General features: G+C 43.5%; 1 protein-coding gene across 1 annotated transcript; it reads left to right on the top strand.

Annotated features, from left to right (window-relative positions):
- The first annotated feature begins 108 nt into the window (after positions 1-108).
- PI4K2A (phosphatidylinositol 4-kinase type 2 alpha) lies at positions 109-26,845 on the top strand. The gene is made up of 9 exons (XM_059900210.1): positions 109-612; positions 7,400-7,600; positions 12,267-12,398; positions 12,765-12,918; positions 17,301-17,362; positions 19,054-19,153; positions 19,906-20,039; positions 20,541-20,600; positions 24,392-26,845. Exons 1-9 carry the CDS (start codon positions 178-180, stop codon positions 24,551-24,553), a joined length of 1,440 nt encoding a protein of 479 aa, XP_059756193.1. The 5' UTR covers positions 109-177; the 3' UTR covers positions 24,554-26,845.
- Positions 26,846-27,844: the final 999 nt, after the last annotated feature.

Here is a 27,844-nt window from a genome sequence, read left to right as displayed (position 1 = left end):
TTCACCCGCGAGGGGTCGTGTCTACTCTTCGCCAAGTAAACAGGGAAGGTAGGGGCGGGGCCAAAGAGGCGTCGGGACCTGGTTGGCCCGGGGAGGGTTGAGGGTTTCGCGGATTGGTCCCAGCCGGGATCTCAGCTGTGTGAAGCGCACCGGGTCCTGGAGCCCGCGGCCTGAGGGATGGACGAGACTAGCCCACTCGTGTCCCCTGAGCGGGCCCAACCTCCGGACTACACCTTTCCGTCCGCCTCGGCCGTTCACTTTCCGCAGGTGCCGGGGGGCGCGGTCCGCGTGGCGGCGGTGGCCGGCCCGGCCCCCTCTCCGCAGGGCTCGCCAGGCCACGACCGGGAGCGGCAGCCACTGCTGGATCGGGCCCGGGGCGCGGTGGCCCAGTGTCAAACCCAAACCATGGCGGCGCAGGCCCAAGCCCTGGCCGCCCAGGCCGCGGCGGCGGCGCACGCCGCGCAGGCCCACCGCGAGCGGAACGAGTTCCCGGAGGACCCCGAGTTCGAGGCGGTGGTGCGGCAGGCCGAGGTGGCCATCGAGCGTTGCATCTTCCCCGAGCGCATCTACCAGGGCTCCAGCGGAAGCTACTTCGTCAAGGACCCTCAGGGGGTGAGAGCGGGCTGGGGACCGCGGCCGCCGGCATCGGGGAGGGTGGGCCTGTCCGGGGAAGTTTGAGGGTTCGCACAGCCAGAGGGAGAACGGGGGTTTGAAAGGCTGAGAAAGGGAGAAACTTCATAGTGCAGAGCCCCTTGGCAGGACTTTGGAATTCCACTGAGGACTGGAGACGGAGAAGCTGTCCGGAATGAAGAAATAACTCAGAACTTATTTGGTAGGGGAGGAGTGAGCGGAGAGTGAAAAGAGGAAATTGACCAGATACAGGCGAGGGGCCCAGCGGTGTGATGGGCCAATCGGCCTCTGGACAGAGACGCGCGGGGAGATGCTGCTTTCTAGTAGGTTCTTTATTCGGCCACTGACGTACTGTTTTGAGCTTTGAGCCCGTCCTCTCTTTTTGGACCGAACCAGTGTTGTCGCTGTTCATTGAGGAGGACGGGTGACCCATCAGAGGCTCTGAGGGTTCATTCCCAGCCTTCTCTGTTGTGGGGACGTCTCCTGCCACCGACCCAGGCCCCTTATTGGCAGACGTTTGTTGTAAGAGTGGGTGGACTCATCAGTTTCATTTGTCCTGGTTATTGCTCACTTCTGGGAAATTCTTTAAATCCTTCTTGTGGCTCCTCAGTTTAGAATGTGAAGTTTGAGAAACATGGGACTGTCAGCTACCTTTTCCTTTCATTTCTCACCCAGGACTGTCAGCAGTTTGCTTTTTTAACAAAGGCGGAGTGTTTGTTTGACCTTTATTTTGTCCCTTGTATGTGTTTAAAGGGGGATGGGATGGGGCATGGAGTGACCAGGGCGGCTGTAAAGTGACCTTTATTCTTTTGATAACCATAGGAGGATTTAAGGCATTTAGATCAAACTAGAGGTATCTTTGGAATATCAATGAGTCAAAAAAAAAAAAATCAAATCTTCCCTGTTAAAGTTCTCAGATGGACTAGAATGGTTTGTTGGAAAAATGTATTATTGTTATGCTTATTAAAATGATGGGTATCAGAGCGCCCTCACATTTTCTCTGCATCTCTCTTGTGTGAACTCTTGAGATGGGTGGTGTGTTCTTTTGGTAGGATGTTGTTGTCCCTGAATTATCACCAAGAACCAGAGAGCAATTCTGCCATCAAATCAGTTAACATAAACTGAGACGGGGGAAAGCTTCGAGAGTAGTAAGTCTTTCAAATAAGGGAGCAGTGAGTTAAATCGAAAGCTCAAACAGGAACCATCACTTCTAGAAGAAAAGAAAGAAAGGTGGGTGTCCTGAGGTTTAAAGGTTAGCAAGATGTTTTCATCTTTTTTATTTAGGAACCAGAGTGAGATCTAAGACATGAATGGATTTTATTTTATTTTGTAGTTGTTTGCTTGTTGGCTGATGTAAGAAGGGGCTAAGATTATCTTTGTTAGGTACAGAAGCAGGAGGAAGGTTTTTGTTTTTCTTTCATGACACTGTTAGAGCTCCACTGTAACACTGGAAGTGTGTCAGGTCAGCAGAGAAGTGTTCTGGTGCTCTGACAGGTGGAAGTAATATGATCTCTCAATTCTACCTGGCAGGTAAAGTACTACCACCTCAGTACATAGGGCACAGAGAATGACAGACTATGGGTATGCCTCTTGGTGATTTGCAGGATCTTAGTCTCTCAAATTTCCTGGCCACTGTCCTTTCTTAGAGGGGAAGTCAAGACACATATGACTGGATAAAACTTATTAGTGTAACCATCCTGTTCACACTGAGGAAAATGTGGTTCAGGGCAGAGGATCACTTCCTAACTGCTATGGTGGGTTATACTGGACCACAGACTCACTGTAGTTAGTTTTGTCATCTTTGGCCCTGCTGCAAATGTGTTCAACTACTTTATTTAAAAATACGTAGATAGCATTTACTGTATGCCAGGTACTATTTAAAATGCTTTACAAATAATAATTCACTTAATACTCATAACACCTTCAGAGGTAGGTACTATTATTGCCCCCACAGACGATGACACCAAGGCACACAGTATACCTAATTTGCCCAGGGTCTCACAGCTATTAAGTAGGAGGCAGGATTCAGACCCAGGCAGACTGGCTCCAGAGTTCATGCGCCTAACTACTATGTCCTGCTGCCTCAGAGGTAGTCATCTGAATCTCTGGTTTCTCTTTTCAGCTACCATATTGGTTAAGACTAAATTTGGCTGTGTGTGACAGAAAATTTAAAATAATAATAACTTGAATAAAACTACATTTGACTCTCATAAAAGAAGTCTACAGACTGCTCAGAGCTGGGATGGCATTTTCCTTTATCATGGATGCAGTATGAACAATATGTATCCGACCGTCCGGCTGGTCAGCCATCCCTAGCATGTGGCTTCCACTTCGTGATCCAAGGTGGCTGCTCAAACTGCAGACATCTTGCCTGCTTTTCAGCCAGTTGGAAGAAGGAGAGGGAGAGGATGCCCTTTCCCTGTAGGACGTTTCCTAGAAGTTGCACCAGACTCTTCTCCTTACATCCCATCGTCCAGAACTTAGCTGCAGTAGTGGCTGGGAACTGTAGTCTTTATTTTGCCCAGCTAAAAATCAGGGACCTGTGTCCAAGGAAGAAGAGGGAACAGAGATTGGGGGAACCAGCAATTTCTGCCACAGGTACTTTGGAGCTGGACAGTCTGAAAGGTTCTTAAAGATAACAGCCCTGATTCCATTTCCCATTTTAGGGTGGTTTCTTCCTCGGGATGAGCAAGTAGGGACCTGGAACAGTAAGATGGAAAATGCTAGATCAGGAGTCATGGTAGCGTGTTCATATTACCCTCCTCACCTGCATACATCCTTGTGCTTCAGGTCTCATGCTCAGTCATCTACGAAAGTATTTTTTGAGCATTTTCTGTTTTGAGAGGCTAGTAATTCTAGGTGTTCATGTTGCCAAAACATAGAACAGCATGTGACTGACTAGTTTATTGGGAGGAGTAAATGAGATACCACACATGAAAGCCCCTGGCCTAATTCCTGGTGCTTAGCAGGAGTTCAGAGTGTTTTGTTTCGTTTTTAAGTTACATGCCCACTGACCTCTGGATTAGGCTTTCTTGGATACGTGGCACTGAATAAAGCAAAAGTAGTATAGTTCTGAGATGATCCTTTCATATTGAGAATAGTAATTCATTAGATAATGCTCATTGGTGTTTGCGACACAATTCTACAGATACTGCTCACATGTTCTAGGAGCTTGGCCTTGTATCAGTAATTTTCAACCTTTTAAAAATACTTTATTCACCAAGAGTTTGTCATGAAAACAGTACAATATTATTTTCCATTTTTCAAATATAAAATTATGTTGTAATATTGAATGTGTTTCTTCTAACCACCTGTGCCCTCCAGGAAATTTTGATGTCCTAACATATGGTTGAGAATGACACTAATAGCCAAATAAAGAATAAAGATCTCAAACAGAGTAACTTTTTTATTACTAAAATGTTAAGACACAGTCATGTTTGTATACCACAGATAGGTGTAGTTCTGGAGATTTTTAAGCATCATCTACCATCTGTTACAGGGAGCTGTCCCAGGCCACAAGTTGTAATGGATGAGGCAGGTTGGGTCGATGGCAGTGGATAGGAAAATAAATACAGGCTGAATCTTTTTTATTACATTCTACTTAGATCCCATCTTCTTTCAGGGTCTCATATATTTGGAGTAGTCCATCCCTCTCTTTTGTAAAAGTTACATGTAAATAAGGCTTCTCTACCTAAATAGCTAAGTCAAAGAATGCTGTTTCCATCCAACCTCCAACAGAATACAGACTTGCCTTTTTAACTCTCATTTCCTTATGACTGTACAGCAGAGATTTCCAGAGGTTGCATGATGTATGATATTGAAACAGATTGAATTTTAAAGAAGATGTGAGAATACAGTTGTCTTTTATTGAGCCAAACATTAGAGATTTGCAAAATGTAAAACAATGCCAGTCTTCTCACTAAATGTTTTTTAAAATATAGTTATTTTTCATAAAAACATGTCACTTATGTTAACATATAGTAGGCTTATTTTTATGATTAGGTGAATTAATAAATAGTTCTAACATTTTAGTTTTAATTTCTAGTACAGCAAATATAGATTTTACCCATGTATATAAAAGCTTTTGGGGTCTTTAATAGTTTTTAAGAGTTTAAAGGGACCTTGAAACCAAAAAGTTTGAGAACCGTCCACTTTGTGTTTACCAAACTTAAAAAAAACCCTGTTTATTATGCGTTATTTTTGCATATTTCACTGCATAGTATGAGTGATGTGCTTGAACTGTGTTAGATTTTAGCACAGCATAGTACCCTCCTCCGTGGGGCTGCCGCATAGATACAGGAAACGCTTTGGGTTCCAGGTTTCAGTAACTGGTTGTGGGTCTGGCACCAGCCAGTGAGTGGCCCCTTGCTTCCTTGTGCAGTGCTGTTTTTATCCCCAAGTTCATGGATTGCTGCTGCTTGAGCTACCTGCACCTTAACTCCTTTATTAAAAGGGGTTTTAGTAAGTGGGTGTTAAGGGAGGGTGTTTTTAAAATATTGACGTCAAACTGAAGCTTTCTCCTAAATGTAATAAAGGAATTGAAAGTATATTAAAGAAGAGAAAGGTTGGTGAAACAAATTAGGCAGTAGTTATTTTCTTTCTCAACCAAATATTGGTGGGTGGCTTTAGAGTTTGTTTTCTATGCATTAGAAGAATATTCTTGAGTATTCTGTAACACAGTTGATTATGTGACGTTAACATTAGCTTTGGAAATTAGGCCAAAGGCTGCTTTATGTGTCTATCTAGGAAACCCACAGAGTGCTGCTGCACTGTCTTATAAGAACTAGGTACTGAGCAAATGTTGGCAGAATTGAATTGAACTGAGGCAACACTTACTCCTGAAAGGCACTTGTCTCCCCTTCTGTCTGAATGTCCTTCTGTTCCTCCATCCTTCCCACCCTACCATTCCCCTGTTTGTCCATTCCAGGCATTATTATTTAATGAAACCCTTGTAATACTGAGAGAACCACGATTACTAATGCTTTTAGAGTCAACAAAATGCTTTCTGATTCTCCTTATGGTGGAAGGAAATTGAGAAGTTTGAGAGGTCAGTCTATAAAAGATGCTTGGCTGCAATGTTGGCCTTCAGGTTCTGCTTTCTTTTCTTTTCTTTTTTCTTTTTTTTTCCGGCTGCACCGTGTGGCTTTCGGGATCTTAGTTCCCCGACCAGGGATCAGATCTGTGCCCCCTGCAGTGGAAGTGCAGAGTCCTAACCACTGGATTGCCAGGGAATTCCCAAGTTCTGCTTTCTTTAAGTGGAAGTATTTAAGCCTCAGCCCTGTTATTTTTCAGCCTCACTAATAGTAGGAATGTCTTGGTTTCCCTTTCACTGGGGACCAGCTTGCAGAACTCCACATTATGCCTCAGTTGAAGTGACTGGTGGGTTCTGGGATGGGCCTCAAGTTGTACTGTGGTTTCACTGCCCAGGTTCCAGAGAGTTACAGTGGAGTCATCAGTTATTCTCTGTATGGTAAGCCACTTACTACTGCTGCTGTGTGATTCAGAGCCCAGGGTTCCAGGGGTACAGAGACAGAGAGGAAGATTGCTAAAATAGGCCTCTTCCTAGCCACTTTAGATAAGAATGTAATTCTGAAGACTTATAATATGAATATAATATGCATTTGACTTTTTCCGGTGAATAAGTAAGTTTGTTTATCGTTAAGAATAAATTGATTCTTTTGGAGGAGGAAAGTTCTGTATTTCTCTTGCCCTCTCAAATCCTTGCAAGGCTTCTTGAAGGGACTGTCCTCAAGATTGACCAGTTATTGTTTTAGACATGTGCCTAGCCAGTTCCTAATATGAGTACTTAATGCAGGCAGGTGGATTTGTGTTTTTTGCTGTGACCAGCTATTCAGGAAGTGACACCCACAGGAAAATGTCTTCTGACCTAGACTATCTTGAGTTGGCTGTGGGGTGAGGGGAGAGGGAGAGTCATATGATATAAAGATGAATCACTTGAATAGCATATTTACTTTACTTTTCTTCCTTTGAAAGTACCAGCTTGGGGACTGGAAGGAATGACATAAATATAAAACAACCTCAGAGGGCTGACTGGCTTGGGGAAGAAACCTTCAGGAGGGAAGGCCTTAGTTTCTAGATTGCAGCAGCATCCCATATGTCCAAGGATCTTTGAGGATTAAGTTACTGTCTCCTAGAGAAGATGGATCTTAATCTTTGTGGCCTCTCATGTCCTGATTGCTTGCCTATCAGAATTACTTAAAAGAACCCCATTCTAACCAGATAGCAGATCCTTTTTCCTGCTGTGATTTTTCTCTTCCATTGCTTTCTTAGTTTGTCATTCCTAAACTTTTTTAAGGTTTGTTAACACGCGGAGGGGGTGGGTGTGGAATAGTAAGGCCAATAGAGGAAACTACCATTGATGAAAGAATTTTCTTAACCTCATTCTATAAGACCTTACTAATTTCCTTTCAGTTAATACTTTTTTGAGTCTTTCCATAATTGATGCAGAGCAACAGCATGTATGAGTGTACCTTAGAAGTTGGGGTTTGATGGTGTTAGAATCTGTTGTACCGTATATATCAGACTTGGCACCTTCTCTGGCCACAGCCCTTTCTGGCAGGGGGTCTCTCAGCTGCTCATGTGAGCTGGTGTCTTCCCCTTACAAGCTGGGGGAGAAGCCAGTGTCTAACTGTACGTAGGGATTGTCTGCCTATGCCCCCTCATTTCTTTCTAGATTCCTGCTGACCTGGTCTGTGAGCTACTTTAATCAACTTGCCTTTAACATCCTCTTTTTCTTTTGTCTCTGTAGAAAATCATTGCTGTTTTCAAACCCAAGAATGAAGAGCCATATGGGCATCTTAATCCTAAGTGGACCAAGTGGCTACAAAAGCTGTGCTGTCCCTGCTGCTTTGGCCGTGACTGCCTTGTCCTCAACCAGGGCTATCTCTCAGAGGCAGGGGCCAGCCTGGTGGACCAAAAACTGGAACTGAACATTGTACCCCGTACAAAGGTTAGTCTCCAGGAAGCCTTACTGCCTGGCCAGAGTTTTCCTGGACCTAAGCCCTGCTATGTGTTAGTGGGACTGCTAGATCCAGTGAGGGCTATTTGTGCCCTGAGTCTAGGGTTCTCAGCCCTTTTTTTTGGTGGGGGTGGTAGGTTTAAGCTCATGGTTTGATCATGTGATGAAAGCTATCCTGAGAAGGATACACATAAATTTTCTGCACACAGTTTCAGGAAGTTCACTGACCTGATGCACATGTATGGGCTCCCTGGGTCTTTGGATCCCAGGTAACCCCAAGCTGGTTAGAAACCTAGCTACTTTTGTAGCTTACTCTGTTAGATTTCTGAGCTATTCCAGGATTTAGATACAGTCTAGAATGGACTAGCTGATGTCAGCTAAGCACTAATGCAAGGTCTGCCAAGGAGGACTCTAGGATTGGCTGAGGGTTAGAGTAAAGGTCTGGCCTGAACACCTACAGGGAACTGACATGGAATTCTCCTCACCCATCTTTATGCTATGGAATTCTGGTACTTGTCTGAACATAACAAAATCGGGTTCCCAGATCCAGGCAATTCCACACTTAGAATGGATTTGTACATACCTTGTATGTGTTATAGACTTAGCTGAGGTTCTATTGAAGGGTCTGGACCATACGTGGCCCCCGCCCCCTCGCCCCTTGCAAAAACATGCTTTAATATAGAATTTATTGCATACAGTTTCAGGAAGTTTACTGACACTAGGTTAAGAACCCCTGTACTACAGGGTGTCTCATGAGACCTTCCAAGGGTTCTGAGGGGAAGAAATCTGCTGGTCAGCATATGAACATCTAAGGACACGTCGTCACTCATTTAGTATGTGGCTCCCTGAGATTTAGTAATAACTTGAGGTGAAACTCTGATCTGATGCTTTAAGGCTGCAGGGGCATCTTTGTATCTCTGGGTCTTAATCCTCTTTGAAAATCTGATAAAAGCTATAAATCTTGTTCCCACAAAAAATACATATATTTGCAATTATTGCATATAATTTCAGGAGGATGGTTCATAGACAAGTTGAAGTCCACCCTTTGACCCATAGGATCTAGATTAAAAACCCCTGCTTGAGGTTTTCTTTGCCGGTTTAGATAGCAGGCTGGGGGCAAAGAGCCTGATCAGCAGACAGGAGCTTCCCTTCAAATCTGTTTTTTCTGTTTTCCCAGGGTATGTTAGAAGAAAATGTGATTGTTGTGGATGTTTAACTGTGTCTGCTCCTTTGCCACCAAACTTCAAATAAGCCAACTAATTTGTTAAGGTTGTAGAAGTCAGGGACCACTTCTTGAAATTTCCTTCTCTCATTCTCAGCACCTAGCAAAGTGCTATACTTACAGTAAGCATTTCTTAAGTACCAGCTGAATCAGTGGATAGATACCAAACCATGAAAAAACAGTAACAGAGATCCCCCAACCTCAGGCCAATGGAGAGAATGTTTGATTGTAGTTCCGGGCTTGTAGCTCCCATCTGACACCTAAGTCACTGCCTGGCCTTGTGCAGCTCATTCCTTCCCTTTATACTTAGTTCTCTCTGTGTGTGTATAGTTAAACGGCACATTGAACATCTTGTATGATAATTAAAGATCCTAAGATCTCCTGCCTAACCTGAAATCCTCCTACTAGGCCCCTCCTAGACTCTAGAAATGCTTCTAAGTACTCCATGCTCATCACTGTAATTTCCTTTCTTTGCTAGGTAAATAGCAGACCACCCATGCCCTGTGCCTGTCTGCTTTGCCTGTGCTTCTCAAGTGCAGTGCCTAAGAATCAGAGGGCTTGAGTCCAAATTCTGGTGCTGCAGCTCTTTACTGGGTGACCCTTGGGCAAGTCACCCCCATATCTCCTGCCCATTCAGTCTCCTCACTATAAAAATAGGGACATAAAGAGGTCCTACTTTAGAGAGTGGCTATGAAGATTGCACAAGTTAATCCATGTTGAACATGTAGCCCAGCAGCTGGCACAGTGTAAACACTCCATACATCTTCACCTGTGGTATTTTTATGACTATTCTAATAATTAATGTCACACAATCCCTTTCTTCCATATCTCTGGGCTTTCTCTTTCCCTGTTAGAGAACTTTAATAAGGCCTGAGGATCTTTTACATCAAAAAATCAACAACAAAAACACTTGTCTTCCATGAGACTGAGATGAGACAGAACTTTGCAAGCTTAACATACATTTGTGGGACTTGTGCCTGGTGGCGCAGTGGTTAAGAATCTGCCTGCCAATGCAGGGGACACAGGTTCGAGCCCTGGTCCAGGAAGATCCCACATGCTGTGGAGCAGCTAAGCCCGTGCGCCACAACTACTGAGCCTGCGCTCTAGAGCCCGTGAGCTACAACTACTGAGCCTGTGCACCACAGCTACTGAAGCCTGCGCTCCTAGAGCCTGTGCTCCGCAGCAAGAGAAGCCGCAACAAGAGAAGCCACTGTGCTGAGAAGCCCATGCACCACAATGAAGAGTAGCCCCCGCTCACCGCAACTAGAGCAAGTCCATGCACAGCAATGAAGACCCAACGCAGCCAAAAATAAATAAATAAATAATGCTAAAACAAAACAAACAAGCCAAAAAAACCCACATATATTTGCAAGCTTTACATTACAGCTGTTGGACAATAGTAAGAGGAAATCTCTCCCCTCCCTCCCTCCCCACCCTTGTGACAGGATTCTATCCAGTTGATCAGAGCATCTGTCACTATGGAAACGGGGCTCACTTGAGATGGAGCTTCAAACAGTAAGGCTGTAATTCTCACTCGATCGCTATCTCTGCTCTCTGTTCCTGCAAGGTTTCAGGTTGTGATAGTTTCATTAGTCATAGGGAAAGAGTGGTTTGTTACAAACATTGATCAAAAATAAATCTGATGGGGGGAAAGGGTGGTTTATGGCTTGAGAGCCAGTGTTTTCACCATGGAAACTGGCAAGGTAGTCTTAGGAAAGCCTTTTTTCCCCTTTATTCCTGTGCCTGTGTTTCCAGATTTGTAAGGCAGAGAGTGCTAACCTACAGTACTTTGCACATCCGTTTTAGGTACTCTGTTAAAACTGGATGGATGGATGGATGGGAGGAAGGGAATTATTTTACGCTGTCTTTGAGATTTCGGGGGCAAAATAATTAGTTATTTGTAATGAATTTTGCAAGGCTTAGAAAAAGAATTTTCTTATAAATTTGATTTTAGGTATTTATATGGTAAAACTCACTTATAGCTATCTCTGAAAGAAGCTCGTAACTCATTCATTCATTCACTTAATAAATGAGCATGTGCCAGGCACTGTGTTAGGTACTAGGGATGCTAATGTAAATAAGATGTTCTCATCCACCCCACATTTCTTTAGTCTTAAGAAACAAGTTAGAGGGCTTCCCTGGTGGCGCAGTGGTTGAGAATCTGCCTGCTAAGGCAGGGGACACGGGTTCGAGCCCTGGTCTGGGAAGATCCCACATGCCACGGAGCAGCTGGGCCCGTGAGCCACAACTACTGAGCCTGCGCGTCTGGAGCCTGTGCCCCGCAACGGGAGGGGCCGCGATAGTGAGAGGCCCGCGCACCGCGATGAAGAGTGGCCCCCACTTGCCGTAACTAGAGAAAGCCCTCGCACGAACCGAAGACCCAACACAGCCAAAAATAAATAAATAAATAAATAAATAAATAAAATAAAGTAGCTATAAAAAAAAAAAATTTATAAAAAAAAAAAAAAAAGAAACAAGTTAGATATACAAATGGATAATCACGAGACAATGTGATAAGTGTGATAATGGACACACATATGGATTATGGATTACAGTGATATCACTGCAGTTTGACAATCAAGTGTAATATTGGTGGCCTATTAAAAATTTTTTTTGAATAGGTAATGCATGCATCTAGTGCAAAAATTAGAAGGCACAGTAGAGTAAACAAAGAAGAGTAATTCAGCCTCTCTCCCACCCTGTCTTCCAGCCACTTGGTTTCCTTCCTCAGAGGCAGCTGTTGTTACTAGTTTCTTGTGTAATATTCTAGATACAGTCTATGTAAATATATAGCAACTCACTAAAAATTAAAACCAATTTTAATATTTGTTTAATTTTTGAATGTAAATAATTGTACATAGTAACAGAATTCAACAGGAAATAAAAGAGTATAGAGTAAATTGCAATTTGTTTTTATTTGAAGAGAAAATAGGCACTGGGCCATCTTCTCCTAACCCAGGAAGTAGCTGTAGTGGTCAGGGTAATTCATGCTAGCTGCTGTAACAACCCCTGAATTGCAGTGGTTTAACACAGTAGGAGTTCTTGCTCACATCAAGACCCATGCCAGTTAGGCAGCTCTCCTAGATCCCATGTCACTCCAGGTAGCGGCAAGAGATCTAGGATCCTTCCATGATGTGGTTTTGCCTTCTCAGAGCCCTTCATTTCCAGCTGCACAGATTGGGGAACGTGAACTAAAGATCATGGGAGATTTTAGGGGCCAGGCCTGGAAGTAACGGGCATACATCACTTTGTCAACATTCTGTTGACCTGAACTAGTCATATACTCTATCCTGGCAGCTAGAAAGGCTGAGAAATGCATTCCTTCTACGTGCGGAAGAGGAACAGTATTGGTGAGCATCTAGCTATTCTCTGCCATAGTGGTATAGTTCCTTAAATTTGACTTTAACCTAGGTGTCTCTTCTGTTTCCACTGTAGGTAGTATACCTGGCCAGTGAGACCTTCAACTATAGTGCCATTGACCGAGTGAAGTCCAGGGGCAAGCGGCTTGCGCTGGAAAAAGTGCCAAAAGTTGGGCAGCGGTTTAACCGCATCGGGCTACCGCCAAAGGTATAGACTGTGCCTCGGTGGCTTACCAAAGGTGATGATTTATAGTGGCATAATCATCCAAGTGATGAAGCAATGTGTCTACAGACTTACCTATGGACACTTGAATAGCCTGCCCGGAGGCTTCTGTCTTGCTCATTTCTGTTAAGGGCCTAAGGTTTGAGGAATAATTCTCCAAAGAGACCCTAACTTTCTCACTTTACTCCTCTGGACCATTTAGCTGGGCTTCCTGAATTTGGATGAGCAATTACTGTCACAACCCTTTCCTGATATAAACTCCACAGGGCCTTAGTGGGTACCTGGCTTACTCCTGGGATCTTTGCACTTGGGCTGTAGGGAAATACCTTTATTCTTCCTTTTTGGTTGCAGGTTGGTTCATTCCAGCTCTTTGTTGAAGGGTACAAAGATGCAGACTACTGGCTACGTCGTTTTGAAGCAGAACCTCTCCCTGAGAACACTAACCGGCAACTACTGCTGCAGTTTGAACGGTTGGTGGTGCTGGATTACATCATCCGCAACACTGGTGAGCAGCTGTGGGTGGTCCTGTGCCCTGTGCCAGACTGTGATGAGGCACGGGGGAGACCTGGAGGCTTGCAGAGCTTAGTATCAGAGTACCCTATCAGGATGAGTTTAGTCTAATACATAAGGGTTATGCACATTTGGAGAGGGTCTTGAAAATACTTTTCCTAGACAAGCCTTGTTCAGGCACATCATGTGTAGTTATCAGAAGTGGTGAGTATTTACGTTTTATCTTTGCCTCTTTCCCGGTCCCAGACAGAAGACACTTTGGCTCTTCCAAAGCAACGCGAAGAGTCCTCTTATCCTTGATCTCTAGTCATTCATGGTAGCCCGGCCTATCACAGGACAGTTTTGTCTTTAAATACCTCATCTAAGTGGACTTATACAGCATTTTCATTCTCTGACTGGCTTATTCACTTAGCATAATGTCCTCAAAGTTCATTCATATTGTAGGCTGTGTCAGAATTTCTTTCCTTTTTAAGGCTGAATAGTAGTCCATTGTGTCTATATACCACATTTCACTCATCCATTAATCTGTCTACAGAAACTTGCTTCATGGTTGCTTCCACGTTTTAGCTATTGTGAATAATTCTGCTATGAACGTGGGTGTACAAATATCTTTGAAACCCTGCTTTCTCTTCTTTTGAGTGTATACCCAGAAGTGGAATTGCTGTATCATATGGTAATTCTATGTTGAGAATTTTTTTAGGAACCGCCATACTGTTTTCCATAGCAGGTGCACCATTTTACATTCCCATCAGCAGTGCACAAGAGTTCCAATTTGTCCACATCTTCACCATCACTTGTTATTTTCTGTTTTTTTGATAGTAGCCATCCTAATAGGTATGAGGTGGTATCTCATTGTAGTTTTGATTTGCATTTCCCTAATGATAGTGATCTTGAACATCTTTTCATGTGCTTTTTGGCCATTTGCATTTCTTCTTCGGAGAAATGTCTGTTCAAGTCCTTTGCCCATCTTTGAATTGGGTTGTTTTATTTTTGTTGAGTTGTAGGAGTTCTTTATATATTTTGGATATTAATCCCTTATCAGATACATGACTTGCAACTATTTCCTCCCATTCTGTGGGTTGCCTTTTTATTCTGTTGATAGTGTCTTTTGATGCAATTAATTTAAAATTTTTCATGAAGTATTTTTTTTCCTTTTTTTAATCTATACCTTTCGTGTCATATCTAAGAAATCACTGCCAAATCCAATGTCGTGAAGCTTTGCCCTATGTTTTCTTCTATGAATTTTATAGTTTTAGGTCTTAGATTTAGGTCATGGATCCATTTTGAGTTAAGTTTTGTTTATGATGTTAGGTAAGGATCCAACTTCATTCTTGTATATGTAGATATCCAGTTTTCCCAGCACCATTTGTTGAAAACACAGTCTTTTCCCTATTGAATGGTCTTCCTACCCTTGTCAAAAATTGTTTGATCATAAATGCAAAGGTTTATTTCTAGAGTCTCTATTCTAGTCCATTGGTCTGTCTTTATGCCAGTACCACACTGTTTTGATTACTATAGCTTCGTAGTAAGTTTTGTAGTAAGTTTGAAAGTTTTGGAGGAAATGTGAATCCTCCAACTTTGTTCCTTTTCTGGATTGTTTTGGCTATTCGGGGTCCCTTGAGATTCAATATGAATTTTAGGGTGAGTTTTTCTATTTCTGCAAAAAAGATCATTGGGATTTTTATAGACTTGAGTTAAATTTCTAGGTTGCTTCACTTCAAGTAGTATTGATATCTTAACAATATTAAGTCTTCCATTCTATGAACATGGGGTGTCTTTCCATTTATTTATGTCTTCTTTAATTTCTTTCAGCAATGTTTTGTAGTGTTCATTATGCAAGTCTTTCACCTCCTTGGTAAACTAATTTCTAAGTATTTTATTCTTTTTGATGCTATTGTAAATGGATTTCTTTCTTTCTTTTTTAAAAATATTTATTTATTTGGCTGCTCTGGGTCTTAGTTGTGGCACATGGGATCTTTGTTGCTCTTAGTTGTGGCACATGGGATCTTTGTTGCGGCATGTGGGATCTTTTAGTTGCAGCGTGCAGGATCTAGTTCCCTGACCAGAGATCGAACCTGGGCCCCCTGCGTTGGGAGCACAGAGTCTTTTTTTTCTTTTTTTGTTTTTGGCTGCATTGGGTCTTCATTGCTGCACACAGGCTTTCTCTAGTTGCGGCGAGTGGGGGCTATTCTTCATTGCGGTATGCGTCCTTTTCCTTGCAGCGGCTCCTCTTGTTGCGGAGCACAGGCTCTAGGCATGCAGGCTTCAGTAGTTGCGGTGCGTGGGCTTGGTAGTTGTGGCTCGCAGGCTCTAGAGCGCAGGCTCAGTAGTTGTGGCGCACGGGCTTAGTTGCTCTGTGGCATGTGGGATCTTCCCGGACCAGGACTTGAACCTGTGTTCCCTGCATTGGCAGGTGGATTCTTAACCACTGCGCTACCAGGGAAGTCCCTGGATTTGTTTCTTAATTTCCTTTTTTGGATTGTTCATTGTTATTGAATAGAAATGCAACTGATTTTTGCGGTCTACTTGGTATCCTGATACTTTTGCTGAGTTTATTTATTGGTTCTAACAGTTTTTTGTGGAATCTTTAGGGTTTTCTACATATAAGATCATATCATCTACAAACAGATAATTTTACCTTTTTATTTCCGGTTTGGATGCCTTTTATTTCTTTTTCTTGCATAATGCTCTGGTTTTTCAGTACTATGTTGAATAGAAATGGTAAAAGTGGGCATTTTTGCTTTGTTCAGGATCTTAGAAGAAGAGCTTTTGGTCTTTTCACCACTGAGTATGATGTTTGCTGTGGGTTTTTCATGTATGACTTTTATTATTTAATCACCAGACTAGTGCTGGTGATTAATTTCCTATTTTTGTCTGAAAATATCTTTATTTCACCTTCATTTTTGAGGAATATTTTTGCTGGGTATAGAATTTGGGATTGGCAATTATTTTCTTTTAGCAGTATTTAAAAAACATTCCGTTATCTTCTTGCTCCCATGGTTTCTGTGGAGAAGTAAGTCGTCCATATTATTGTTGCCTTTTCGAATGTAATCTGTCTTTTTCTCTAGATTCTTTTGAGATTTACTCTGTGTTTGGTTTTCAACATTTTTACCGTGATATACCTAGGTATATTTTCCTTTGTATATACAGGCTTCCTTGAATCTATAGTTTGATATGTTTTGTCACTTTTGGAAAATTCTCAGCTATTGTCTCTTTAAATATTACTTCTGCCCATTTTTCTCTCTGTTCCTTCTGGGACTCCAAATTATATGTTGTTAGATATACATTCATGTATATATCTTTTTTTCCTGGGTGCTTTATTCTGGTTTATTTCTTGTGGTCTGTCTTTCAAATCACTACTTTCTTTAGCACAATCTGCTATTAAACTTATCTATTGAGTTCTTAATTTTGGTAACTGTATTTTTAATATTTTGAATTTTTGATTCTTTTTATAGATTCCTGTTTTCTGCTGATGTTCTTAATCTTGCCTTTTATCTTCTTAAACATATTAATGATTTTACCTTGAACATTTCAGAGTCTATATGTTCATTATTTGGGGCCCCTGTAGATTTGTTTTAATTTTCTTTTGTTTTTCTTGTTTTTATTTGTGTCATGTTGTCTCTTTGTATACCTCGTTATTTTTAATTGTCAGATATCGTATATCAGAAATTATAGAAACATTTGGAGGCCTAGGATGTTGGTATAAATCTTGTCTGGAAGGAGATGTTTGCTTTTGGCAAGCAGCTAGGGTCATCAGCAACCCAGGATCACTTTAACTTCAGGTATTGTGGGGAAATTCTGCTTACTTCCAGGGTTGTAGCCTTTCAGGTTTCAACCAAAAGCATGGATGATTTACCAGGGTTCCCCCACCTTATCCGTCACCAGGCTACAACTTTGTCTCCCTAGGTCCCCAGCGCTATTAGAACACTGCTCTACCTCTAGCCACCTCGTAGCCACCTCTTCCCAAATCAGCAGGTGCTGTAAGAGAAAAGAAGTCACGAATGCTGGACTCCCCTCTCTGGATTACCTTTTTCTCCCAGATCATGACACTTTAACTCTTAAGGGTCTTGTAAAATCTCCAGTGCCTTCAAGAGATTTAAAAATATTTTATCCAGGGACTTCCCTGGCGGTCCAGTGGTTAAGACCACGCTTCTACTGCAGGGGAAGTGGGTTCAATCCCTGGTCAGGGAACTTAAGATCCCGTGCGGTGTGGCCAATAAATAAATAAATAAATAAGAATAAAAATATTTTATCTGTTTTTTGTAGTTGTTCTTAGTAGGATGATTGGTCCCCAAGTGTCCAGAATATCTAGTTCATCATTGCTGAAAGTGAAAATCACCCCAGTTTTTTCTACTAACTTCATATTTCTGTTCACAGATCGAGGCAATGACAACTGGCTGATTAAATATGACTGTCCAATGGATAGTGCTAGCTCTCGGGTAAGCGGTTGATCTATATCTTGAAGGAGAGGATGAGGTGTAGTATATGCATAATATGAAAGCATGTAGTGGGGTGATATTTAGGTCACATAAGTTCAGAGGAATCAGGATAGCACATGTCTTTAAAATTGATAGGTTAATATTTGGAAGAGCTTTTCTCAATTTGTTTTTTAAGGAATATCCTGCTAATGATAGGGATAGAATGAAGAAAAGTACAAATAAGTTTGGAACATATTACATACTTTGTGCCTTTTTTTGAGATTCACATTGCATAGTAGCACAGTAGAGGTCTGCGAAATAGTGCATTAGTGGACCTGTGTGATTTTGTTTGGCTCAGTGATTTCTAAACCTTTTGACCATGGAATACTTTTCTCACAAGAATACAATTCCACAGAACATCAGTTTAGAAAAAGCTGCTTCCTGCAACTTTCTTTACCCTCTCATTGCTTTTATACTCCACCACACTTCCCCATCCCTGTTCAATCTGCACATTTAACAAAATTAGCAGGAAGGCTACCTGGAGAAGGAGAGTGAGGTTGGCTTTTATTCTTTATAGTGTTTTTTTTTTCTTCCAGCTTTATTGAGATATGATTGACATATAATATTGTGCAAGTTTAAGATGTACAATGTGATGATTTGATGTATATATTGCAAAATGTTTACCACAATAAGGTTAGTTAACACATTCTCATAGTGTTTTTACTTCCTTTTGTAATAGTGTTTCTCAAATTCTGTACATCAGAGTCACCTGAAGAGCTTACTAAAAATAGTACAGATTCAGGGGACTTCCCTGGCGGTCCAGTGGTTAGGACTCTGTACTTCCAGTGCAGGGGGTGCGGGTTCACTCCCTGGTTGGGGAACTAAGATACTACACACTGTGCAGAGTGGCCCAAAAAAAAAAAGTACAGATTTTATTGGATTGGCCAAAAAGTTCACTCGGGTTTTTCCGTAAGATCAGTACAAGCCTTTCCTCCATTAGGTCTGGGGTAAACTGAGGATTTCACACCTTAAATAAGGTATCCCAGAGGATTCTGATGCAGGTATCCTGGACCCACATGCCCTGTTCCTGTGGTGGCACTAGTTAACCTGAACATGGAGCCAAGTAGACAGTCATGGGAATGTCTGACATGGGCTGCTGTCACAGGCAGTCTGCTCCACTCTCTCTGCACTCAGCTCTCGTCCTTTTCCTTTCAATGTATCACGGAAGCAGGGGAACAGACTCCCTTATGCAAGAGCAGCCAGCTGTTATCTTCCACGGATCCGTTATCTCACTGGAAAATGTGGTCACCACCACTGAAGTGGCATCTGAGTCAAGGTCCACACGAAAGAACCTTGGCTGACTGATAATTGACTTTTCTTTTTTTTTATACTCGCAGGATTCTCACTGCCTTTCCCTAGGAGGAATGGCTTATAGTTATCTTTTGTTATTGTCATTTCCCATGTTACCAAGGACTGTGGCAACTCTTGGGGAAGGGCACCTTTTCTAAGATAAGAAAGGGACTCTGAGGACCTTGAATTAGCCAAATCAAAGTGCCATGAATGTATTAAGTCAGGTAACAATATGGAAACCAGTTCAGAGGTTGAGTAAGGACTGATGCCTGAGGAGGTTGAGATGGGATGCTTTGCTACTACTTTAAAGGGCCTGGGGCAGATGGGACTCTATAAATATTTAGTCTTCCCTTGCTCTTCAGGACACAGACTGGGTGGTGGTGAAGGAGCCTGTTATCAAGGTGGCTGCCATAGACAATGGGCTGGCTTTCCCCCTGAAACATCCTGACTCCTGGAGGGCGTGTAAGTCTCAAGACCGCTGTGGTCTGGCTCTTTTCTTGCTCAGTCTCAGTTTTCTTGTGTGTGCAATGAAGATAATAGTTCCTCTATCACAGGATTGTTCTAAGAATTAATGAAATAATGCAGCTCATGCACTTGAGCACAATGGCTGGCACATGGCAACTACTCCATAATGTAAGCTATTATTATAATTTTTACCTTACATTATTCCCATTTGAAGCACAGAGTTGAGTTTTCGCATCTCTGCTTTGCATTTTTCTTATTCTTTCTGAGGACTGTCTTATCATAATTTATTCTATTTGTGTTTCTAAATACAAGCTGCTGTCAGTGTTCTGTCTTCCATGTTGACATTCTAGAAGCCAGCCCCTGCCCCATTATAACTGAGAAACTTTTAGAAAGGGAAAGATACAAGTAGAGGGTCACTAGTCCCTTTGCAGTACTTGTCTGTCTTTTCAGAAGGAGCATCTCAATGTTTCGGTGACAAGTAACTGCTTCTAGATAGGCGTACATCTTGGAAAGTCATATAATGTCTGGGAAAGAGCACAGGCTAAGGTATTAGGCAGACCTGGGTTTGAAGCCCAGTTTCTCCACTTACTGTGTAACCTTTAGGGTTAACAGCCCCTATAACTTTTATTTTCTGTTGTGTTTCAAATAAGAGTGGTATCCTACCTTTGCCAGTGCTCTGATAGGTGGAGGACATAGATGGGCAGGGATTTTTTCAACACCAGCTTTCTTTTGACTTTTCCTCTTTTCAGATCCTTTTTACTGGGCCTGGTTGCCCCAGGCAAAAGTCCCATTCTCTCAGGAGATCAAAGATCTGATTCTTCCAAAGATATCAGACCCTAACTTCGTCAAGGACTTGGAGGAGGACCTATATGAACTCTTCAAGGTTAGCCCTGGGAACCTCAGCCTTATAACCATATAGAAGAAAGAATTCCAGTGGTTTTTCTAACTGGTCCTGATACAAGCCAAAAGAGAATGGAAACACCCTTCTGGCTTGTGTTAGCCAATGAAGAGCAAGATTCCCCCCTGTGGACAGCAAGACCTGGTTTGAGTTGGTTTGAAAAAAATTGGCAGCTGTGATGAATCACACTGGTTTGTGTCCTTTGTGTCATGTGGCTGCAGTGTCTCTGCAGAGCTCTCATTTTCAAATGGAGCACTAGCACCTGGAGTTCTTTAGAGTTAATGATGAGACTGAGGACAAAATAGTTACTTGTTCTCTATTTCCCCATGTGTGAAACAGGGAGTTCCTGGGGTGGTGGTTAATTTCACTAAGTCTCCAAAGCTTCATGTAGGTTCTCTTTATTAGAAAGTTTCTAATTGGGGGAGGAAAACAGGTTCTTCTGAGGGATTCATGCAGGTTCCATCTCCTTCTGCCCTTCTTTTGCAGAAAGATCCTGGTTTCGATAGGGGCCAGTTCCATAAGCAGATTGCTGTCATGCGGGGACAGGTAAGCCTGGGACATCCTCCTGGTGTCATCCCTGGGATCTCTCTGACAGGGTTTTATGCTCATGTTGAGTAAAGGTGTAAAGCTTGTATTTTAAACCCATTTTAGTCTATGCCATACATATTTGTAACTCTCCGTTAACACCTGAGAGGAAAAGTAGCCATCCCAAATCTCCCACCTCTTCCATGGTATCTGGTGCTTGGTGAAGCACTTACTGTGTGCTTAGCTCTGCGCCGCTTGCTGGATAGTTCATTGGTAAATTTACCTGGTGGTCTGTGTCCTCAAGTTGCACAAGGCAGCCCCATGCCTTGGTGGTTAAGAGCTAGGCTCCGGAGTCAGCCTGCTGCTTCACCATTCCCAGCACTATGGCCTGGGGCAGGAGTCTCTGCTTCCTTGTTTATAAAATGGGACAGTAATCATAGTTTACATAGTTGGCCAGAGGATTACATAAGATAATGTGTATCAAGTGTTTAGTAAAAACAATGCCTGGCACGTGGTAAGCACTCAGATGCTGGTCATGGTTATAATTTTTGTTGTTATAGTTACAAGCCATATTATTTCTTTTTTCTCCACTTCACCTTCAAAGAGAACCAAGGAAACCCCCAGGGTGTTGTTGACCTTCCAAAGCATAGTAAAGAATAGCTTGAAAATTGTCTAAAAACTCTGTAGGACACTGACATTCTGCTTATCACTTTGAAGTCTTAAAGATAGCTGGGATGGCTAAGTGGTTAGGGCACAAACTGGTCAGAGTGCCTGGTTTGAATCCTGGCTCTGCCATTTACTAGCTATGAGGTCTTGGTCGAGTTACTTAATCTCTCCTTCTTTTAGTTTCTCCATCTGTAACATGGGATTAATAACAGCACCTACCTCGTAGGGTTATTATGAGATAAATCATTGAAAACAGTTGGAGTAGTGCTGGTGTACTGAAGTACTCAATATGGGTTAGCTCTTTTGATTATGATTTTGTATACAGCTTCTCACATCTTTGAAGGACAAGAGGGTTTTCTCAGTCATAATTATACATTTACCTCTTTCTTCCATTTAGCAAAAGGCTTCTGGTGAGAGCAACTCTTGAGCTTACCGAGCCCATCTTCTCTAGAAATGGGACAGACAGGTTTTAAGAGCTGCAGTTATTATAGCTGCCTGAATACTGTAACATGGTCTTCCTACATTTCCTAAATAATGTAAGGGCCCAGTTAGGCTGGCAGAATTTTTAGAAACCTTAAAAGCCACGTGATGTAGTCTGGTATTATGGAACTCAGCATAAAGGCACAAACTTCTCAAGTTTATGTAGGCTGTACCTCTGTCCCTATTGTAGTTTCTTCTCTAATCCCTTCCCAGCTCCAGTCTCTTGCCAACATCATAGCAATCTTCCTCTCATGATATTTAGTTAGGACCATTATCTAGAGTAGCAAAAGACAGGGTTGGGGGGGTGGATTGAGAGAGTGCAATCTTAGCTTTCTTTCCAACTTGTGCTCTTAATGTCCTTTGAGGGCCTGTGGCATCTTACAACCTAGAGTGCCTCCCTCTGAAACCATAAGGTTCCATGAGAGTCCAGCTCCTCCTCCTAGCATGCAGGTGAAAGGAAGGCACCACCTTCTACCTACCTGAGCTGTAATCACAGAGTGGGCTGTACAATGGCCCAGAGTCAAAGGTGAAGAATGAGGAGCCCCTAGAGAGATGGAGTTGGGTGATAGAAGTTGTTCCTCACCATAAAGGCTTCTAACCAGGAGTTAGATAAAGAATGCAGGGTCTGAGGGAAAGCTTCTTCAGATAACATTTTCAAAGACAGTATTTCTTTTTTGGCATTATGTGCCTGCTATAAATTTTTCTTCAACTTTTTAATTTGAAACATTTCAAACCTCAGTAAAACTGAAAGAGTGAGTGGGGTCTTCTAGACTCACCAATTGTTACAGTTAGTTAGCCACATTTGCTTTATCTTATTTCTCTAAATATTATCTATCTGAATAGTATCTATCTCTATATATCTATATAATTCCTCTCTTTAATATATCTATATAATTTGTCTCTCTCCCTAGATAGATAGATTTTGTTTGTTTGTTTTTGGCCAAATCTTTTGAAAGTAAGTTGTAGACAGTTTGACATTTTACCCCAAAGACTTAAACATGCTGGGAAGGTGGCTTCTAACCCGGAGAACCAAAGAAAGCACAGGGAGGCCCAGCCGGGGCAGGTGTAAACTCCCGTCTCTTAAGTTGGGCGGTCTCCTGCACAATTCACTCTAATTCCATTTGAACCTCCTTTTAGTTCTCTGGCCTGATCTTGTACTGAAGACTCTTCGAAGCAGTGTAGGGTGCTGGCAATACCAAAACAATGAAGTAAAAAAGAAATTAATTACTGGTAGGATCGACTTCTCTCTTCTGACCTCTGTTCCAGGTTGAATCTCTGCCTCTTTTGGGGCAGCACTTGTAGGCCAAGGATATTTATGGCTTGAGGCCTGTGTGATTTGGGGGTGCCGCCTAGCTTCCCGTCCCATGTGTCTGGCCTGGCTGTGAAAATCTTCAACATCCAGTGGTTTAAAGAAGGCTGTCATAGGACAACTTCAGCTTTTGTACTGTCCTACCAGAGAAGATAAATGGTGGTGACTATGATTTTGACAAGGGGAAGAAAATGTGTTCCTTCGGACACATATCTGAAATATATGTAAAATACAGACAAAAATTGGAAAGGAGCTGAACGCACTGTGGCATCTTGGAACAGAAAAAGAACAGTACTGGAAAAGCTAATGAAATCCGAATTAAGCCTGGAGTGTGGTTAATACTAATGTTCCAATGTTGATTTCCTAGTTTTGGTAAATGTACCACGGTTATATAAGATGATAAAATTAGGAGAAATTGGGTAAATGGTGCATAGAAACTGCCTGTACTATCTTTGTAACTTTTCTGTAAGTATAAAATTATTCCAAAGTAAAAATTTTATTTAAAAAAAAGATGATGAAAAGACAGCATGAGAGGGACAATTCAACTGAAATGGCTCTTTTTTGTTTAATACATGGTCTTTGTAGGAAAATCAGAAAATAAGGATAAACAAAAATCACCCTATCTCTAGGTCACCTTCCTTGACCCAGAGATAATTACTGCCAATCACTTCTAGACTTCTTTTCTCTGTAGATAAGTAGATAAGAAAATAAAGGTGGGGCCACACTATAATACTGGTTCCTTATCTCCTTTCTTTTCCATCTAAGACATTGTGATCAGTTTTCCATGCCAAGAGAATACATTTTTTAACTGCTTGTTTCTAATCCCTTAAGTTATTAGCTGATCCCATACTCTCAGGTATTTATATCATTTTCACTGTTACAAACAATACTGCACTGTATTGATTGAAACTAAGTGTTTTGTGCATGTCAGTGATTGTTCCCTTAGTCCTTAAAAATGGAGTTGCTGAGTCAGAGGGCCTGTTCACTTTTAAGCCTTTATGTTCCACTTGCCTTTCTGGAAAACTGTCCCACGATCCAGTCCCACAGCCATGTCTCTGAACTCTCCCCAGCTGAGTCGTCATCGTCGTCTTCTGTATCTTTACTAACTAGAAGGGCAAAACAATAGGAGGTATTTGTTTTCATTTGTATTTTTTCAACGAGTAGAGAGGTTTCCATTTTCTGTATATTGCCCACTTATATTCTTACTTTAGTAAATAGCCTGTTGGTACAATTTTCCATTAGTGGATTGTTTATTTTTGTTTTGATTTATAGGAGCACTCTATCTGCAGGTCTCCCTTCAGAGGCGGACCAGAATGCCTAGGCCTTGCCCTCACTGATCTCATTTTCCCCACTGCAGATCCTAAATCTGACCCAGGCCCTGAAAGACAACAAGAGTCCCCTGCACCTCGTCCAGATGCCACCCGTGATTGTCGAGACGGCCCGTTCCCACCAGCGATCTGCTAGCGAGTCCTACACACAGAGCTTTCAGAGTCGGAAGCCCTTCTTTTCATGGTGGTAGCCCCAGAGGCAGACAAAGGCACATTGTCTGAGACTTGGCTTGGGAGAAAGCCTGGGGAGCAGGTTGCAGGAAGAGCCAGAGAAGCCGGCGGAGATCAGTGCCCTTAAGAGCCCTCCCTCTCTGCTCACCACCCCCTCAGAGCTTTCCCAAGCACAGGGAGAAGCACAATCAGAAGGACAGTGTGTGCTGTTGGGCCCTTCTGAGAGCTGGCGTCGGGGGTGGGGGGGGGGGCTGGCACTCCGTGCAAGTAGTCCAGATGCCCGGGAAGGAGCATCTCCCTTCCAGCATCTCCTGGGGGAAGGCTGGGAAACTCCCTTCCCTTCCTGACACCCTGCTCTGTAGCTATTCCTCATTATATTCTGCATCAGAAAAAAAACAAATACAAATTTAAATATAAAACCCAGGCAGAATCCCAGAACCTCTTGCAGCAGAAAATCTCTGATCCAGACCTAAATTTGCATGGGCCCAGACATCCAGGTGTCTCACAGTTCTTTACCCCCACGGACCAAGGCAGCTAGGTGACTCGCAGTGCTGGGACAGACAGAAGCCACACTTCCTTTTGGTTTTCTGCCAAGTCTTCTTCCCCTTCTCCTCCCACCGGTGCAATAGGCTGACTCCAGACACGATTCTCACAGTGGGGAGACTTTTGCTCTAGAACTCCCAGCAGTTTTACAGTGATGGTATAGATCACCTCTGCTCCCTCCCCTGCTGGGGACCCAACCCCTCTAGTCCAGGCCTGTAGGTTGCTTGTCACTCAGGCAAAGGCAGGAGGGAGGAAGTTGACTCCCCAGCGTGCAAATGTGATGCATACCACCTGGGTACATGCTGGGAACTGTAATGGTCTGTGGGTGAACTTACCCGAGCCTTGCTTCCTTAGTCCTTGGCCGTAGCCAAAGGTAACAAACTCTCCCAGTCTGCTAATTTGTTCCTGTTGTTTTAGATGTTTTGTTCTCAACTCTTGAGTTAGTGCTTCAGTTCTCGGTTCTGGAGTGGCTCTTGGTGAGGGTTCTGGGGGAGGTCTCAGCACATAAGAGGACAGGATATTAGGTCCTTGGACTTCTTTTTCCGCTACCACTGCTGCTTGCTGGAGGTAACAGGACTTGTGTTCCGCCTCCTGGTTGGCAGCTTCCCTTTGCTCCCCGACTTCTTGTTCCAGGCCAGTTTTTCCATGGCTTCTTGAGAAAGGCAGGGCCCTAAGGAGAGAGGCCTTCACACTGCCCCCCGGTGGCTGCCCAGCCCAGTGTGCATCTTCCTGCTTCCAAGTCTCTCTTCCCTCAGCTGTCCGTCCCCCTTACCAGCTGTCCGAGCCCTTTCTACACCAAAGCAAAGAATGGCCTCAGTGGGGAGTAAAGAGGGTGCCACCTGTGGCTATGGGGCAGCCCTGTGCTACTGGACGTTTCAAGTTTCCGGCGTCCTGCGATTGGTCAATCAGCCTTGGAAAGAGACTATCTTGAAGGTTTGAAGAACAACCAAAGAAAGGGAGCAAGGACTATGGCTGTGTTCCCTCTGCTTGCCTAGCTCCCGCCATGCAGGAGGTGTGCAGCTCTCTCGTCAGCTGCGCCAGGCTGGGCCCCTTCCAGTCCGGCCCCCAGGAGCCAGCTTATCCTGGGCTTCCACCCCGCTGACAGGAAGAGTCTCTGGAGCTGGGTACGCATGCCCTGTGGACAAGGCACAGCTCCCCGCCGGCCCCAGCCCTGACAATCCCATTGAGCCGACCCCGACTCTGGCCTTGGGGACCACGTTTGTGAGAACATGGGAGCAGCAGGGCTCCCAGAGGCCGGAGGGGACCCAGATGTGTTTAGCTCTCCAGACATCTGTGTACAAACGTGTTGGTGAAGCGCCCCACCTGGGTGCTGAGAGGGCCTGAGCAGTCTAAAGAGCCCGGTTGCTTCCCTCACTGAGCAGATCTGCACATTGTCCTCAAGCAGACCAGCTCTGGGATGAGAAGGAAATTGGGTCCTACATAAGAGGGAGCTGGTCCCGGTCCTGGCAGGCCAAAGAGTATGGGGCATCCTTTCCTGGCCCACATCCGTTCTCCTTGAAGCCTGTACTCAGGTTGCCTTGAATGTGGACTTTGGGAGAGCTAGGGCCCAGAGTGCCGAGGCAGGTTTCTGGGCGGCACTCGTGGAACCGCCCGGCCCTCTGCCAGCCACAGGCCCTGTCTCCCAGCGTCAGGGAGTAGAGGCTGGGCTGTAGAGTGCTGCTGCCTCTGTATTGTTCTAATGCACTGTAGAAATTGTATGTAATGTATTTAAATCAATGCAGATGTATGAATAACAAGTCCAATTCTGACCTTTTTTGTCTAGTTTTCTTTGGTGGAAGGAAGACAAGGTAGGATGCAATTTTAAGGACAAAGAACCCTGTGTTGCCATGGAGTTACTGAGATATGGCTCCTGAGTCTCTTTTCCTCTAGCAGAGGAAGGTACAGGTCCTCATTTCCCAAAATATTTTCATAACTCATTTGACACCAACACCTGACCTGCACCTACACAGATGCAAAGCTATTTGTAATCATCATGTATCCCTTTTACTGTGAATATTTGTTGCAGAAATATTAGTGTTCTGTTACGAGATGTTCCCCCAATAGGGATTATACAGTTTTTGCAATGACTCCTTTCTAAAAGCCAAAAAAATTCTAAATTACAAAATCATCTCTCCCAAAGGTTTGGGGTGAGGAATGTGGACTGGCTTCTCTTTTTGGCCGTAAGAGGGCAGCTCTGCTCTCTGTGTGCATCACTGCCCACTTGGAGCAATGTGAACCCTGGCTCCTTTAAGTGACGGATAATCAAGCAGATAAGATGGGTGTGAGGGGAGCTGAATGCTAATGAACATGTAGTAGGCTTCTTTTGAGCCAAAGCCAGAATAGTAGTCAAAAATCCTCACCTCAAGGGTTTTCAGGCTACAGGAAACCTCAGTAATGCAAAAGGCATGATCGGTGCAGCTGTCGAGCTGCCTCAGGATGGTTGGTCCACAGGGAGGCAGAAGCCAGCTGAGGAGCTGGTGCCCACTACACTGACGCCAGACTCGTCCGGCCTAGGGTCACTGCCCACTATGCAGGGCTGACTGTAATAGTCTCCCCTTCCAGAGCTGGCTAGGGGCCAAGAACCCTCTCTCCTCCCCTTGGACCAGGCCTGCCTGTGGAGAGGCTTCCATCTCGCCTCCCAGTCTGACAGCCTCTGGTAAAGGAGGCCAGCCCTCCTTTCTCCTTCCTTCCCTCCCTGCAGCGACCCAGTGCCTCACCCCCAGCTCCAGTGTCCATTCTGGATCTTCCCCTTCTGTGACAGACTCACA

The sequence above is a fragment of the Balaenoptera ricei genome, chromosome 16 (genome assembly GCF_028023285.1).
Source record: "Balaenoptera ricei isolate mBalRic1 chromosome 16, mBalRic1.hap2, whole genome shotgun sequence".
NCBI lineage: Eukaryota > Metazoa > Chordata > Mammalia > Artiodactyla > Balaenopteridae > Balaenoptera > Balaenoptera ricei.
The sequence above is the reverse complement of the archived record's forward strand: the minus strand, read 5'-3'. Positions and strand labels throughout refer to the sequence as shown.

What these genes read in the sequence shown, in the direction of transcription:
- PI4K2A (XM_059900210.1), top strand. Translation starts at nt 178, where the DNA reads ATGGACGAGACTAGCCCACTCGTGTCCCCTGAGCGGGCCCAACCTCCG. An exon ending in GCATCGGGCTACCGCCAAAG is followed by an intron (nt 12,399 to 12,764) that starts GTATAGACTGTG and finishes TTTTGGTTGCAG; the next exon opens with GTTGGTTCATTCCAGCTCTT. An exon ending in TTGCTGTCATGCGGGGACAG is followed by an intron (nt 20,601 to 24,391) that starts GTAAGCCTGGGA and finishes TCCCCACTGCAG; the next exon opens with ATCCTAAATCTGACCCAGGC.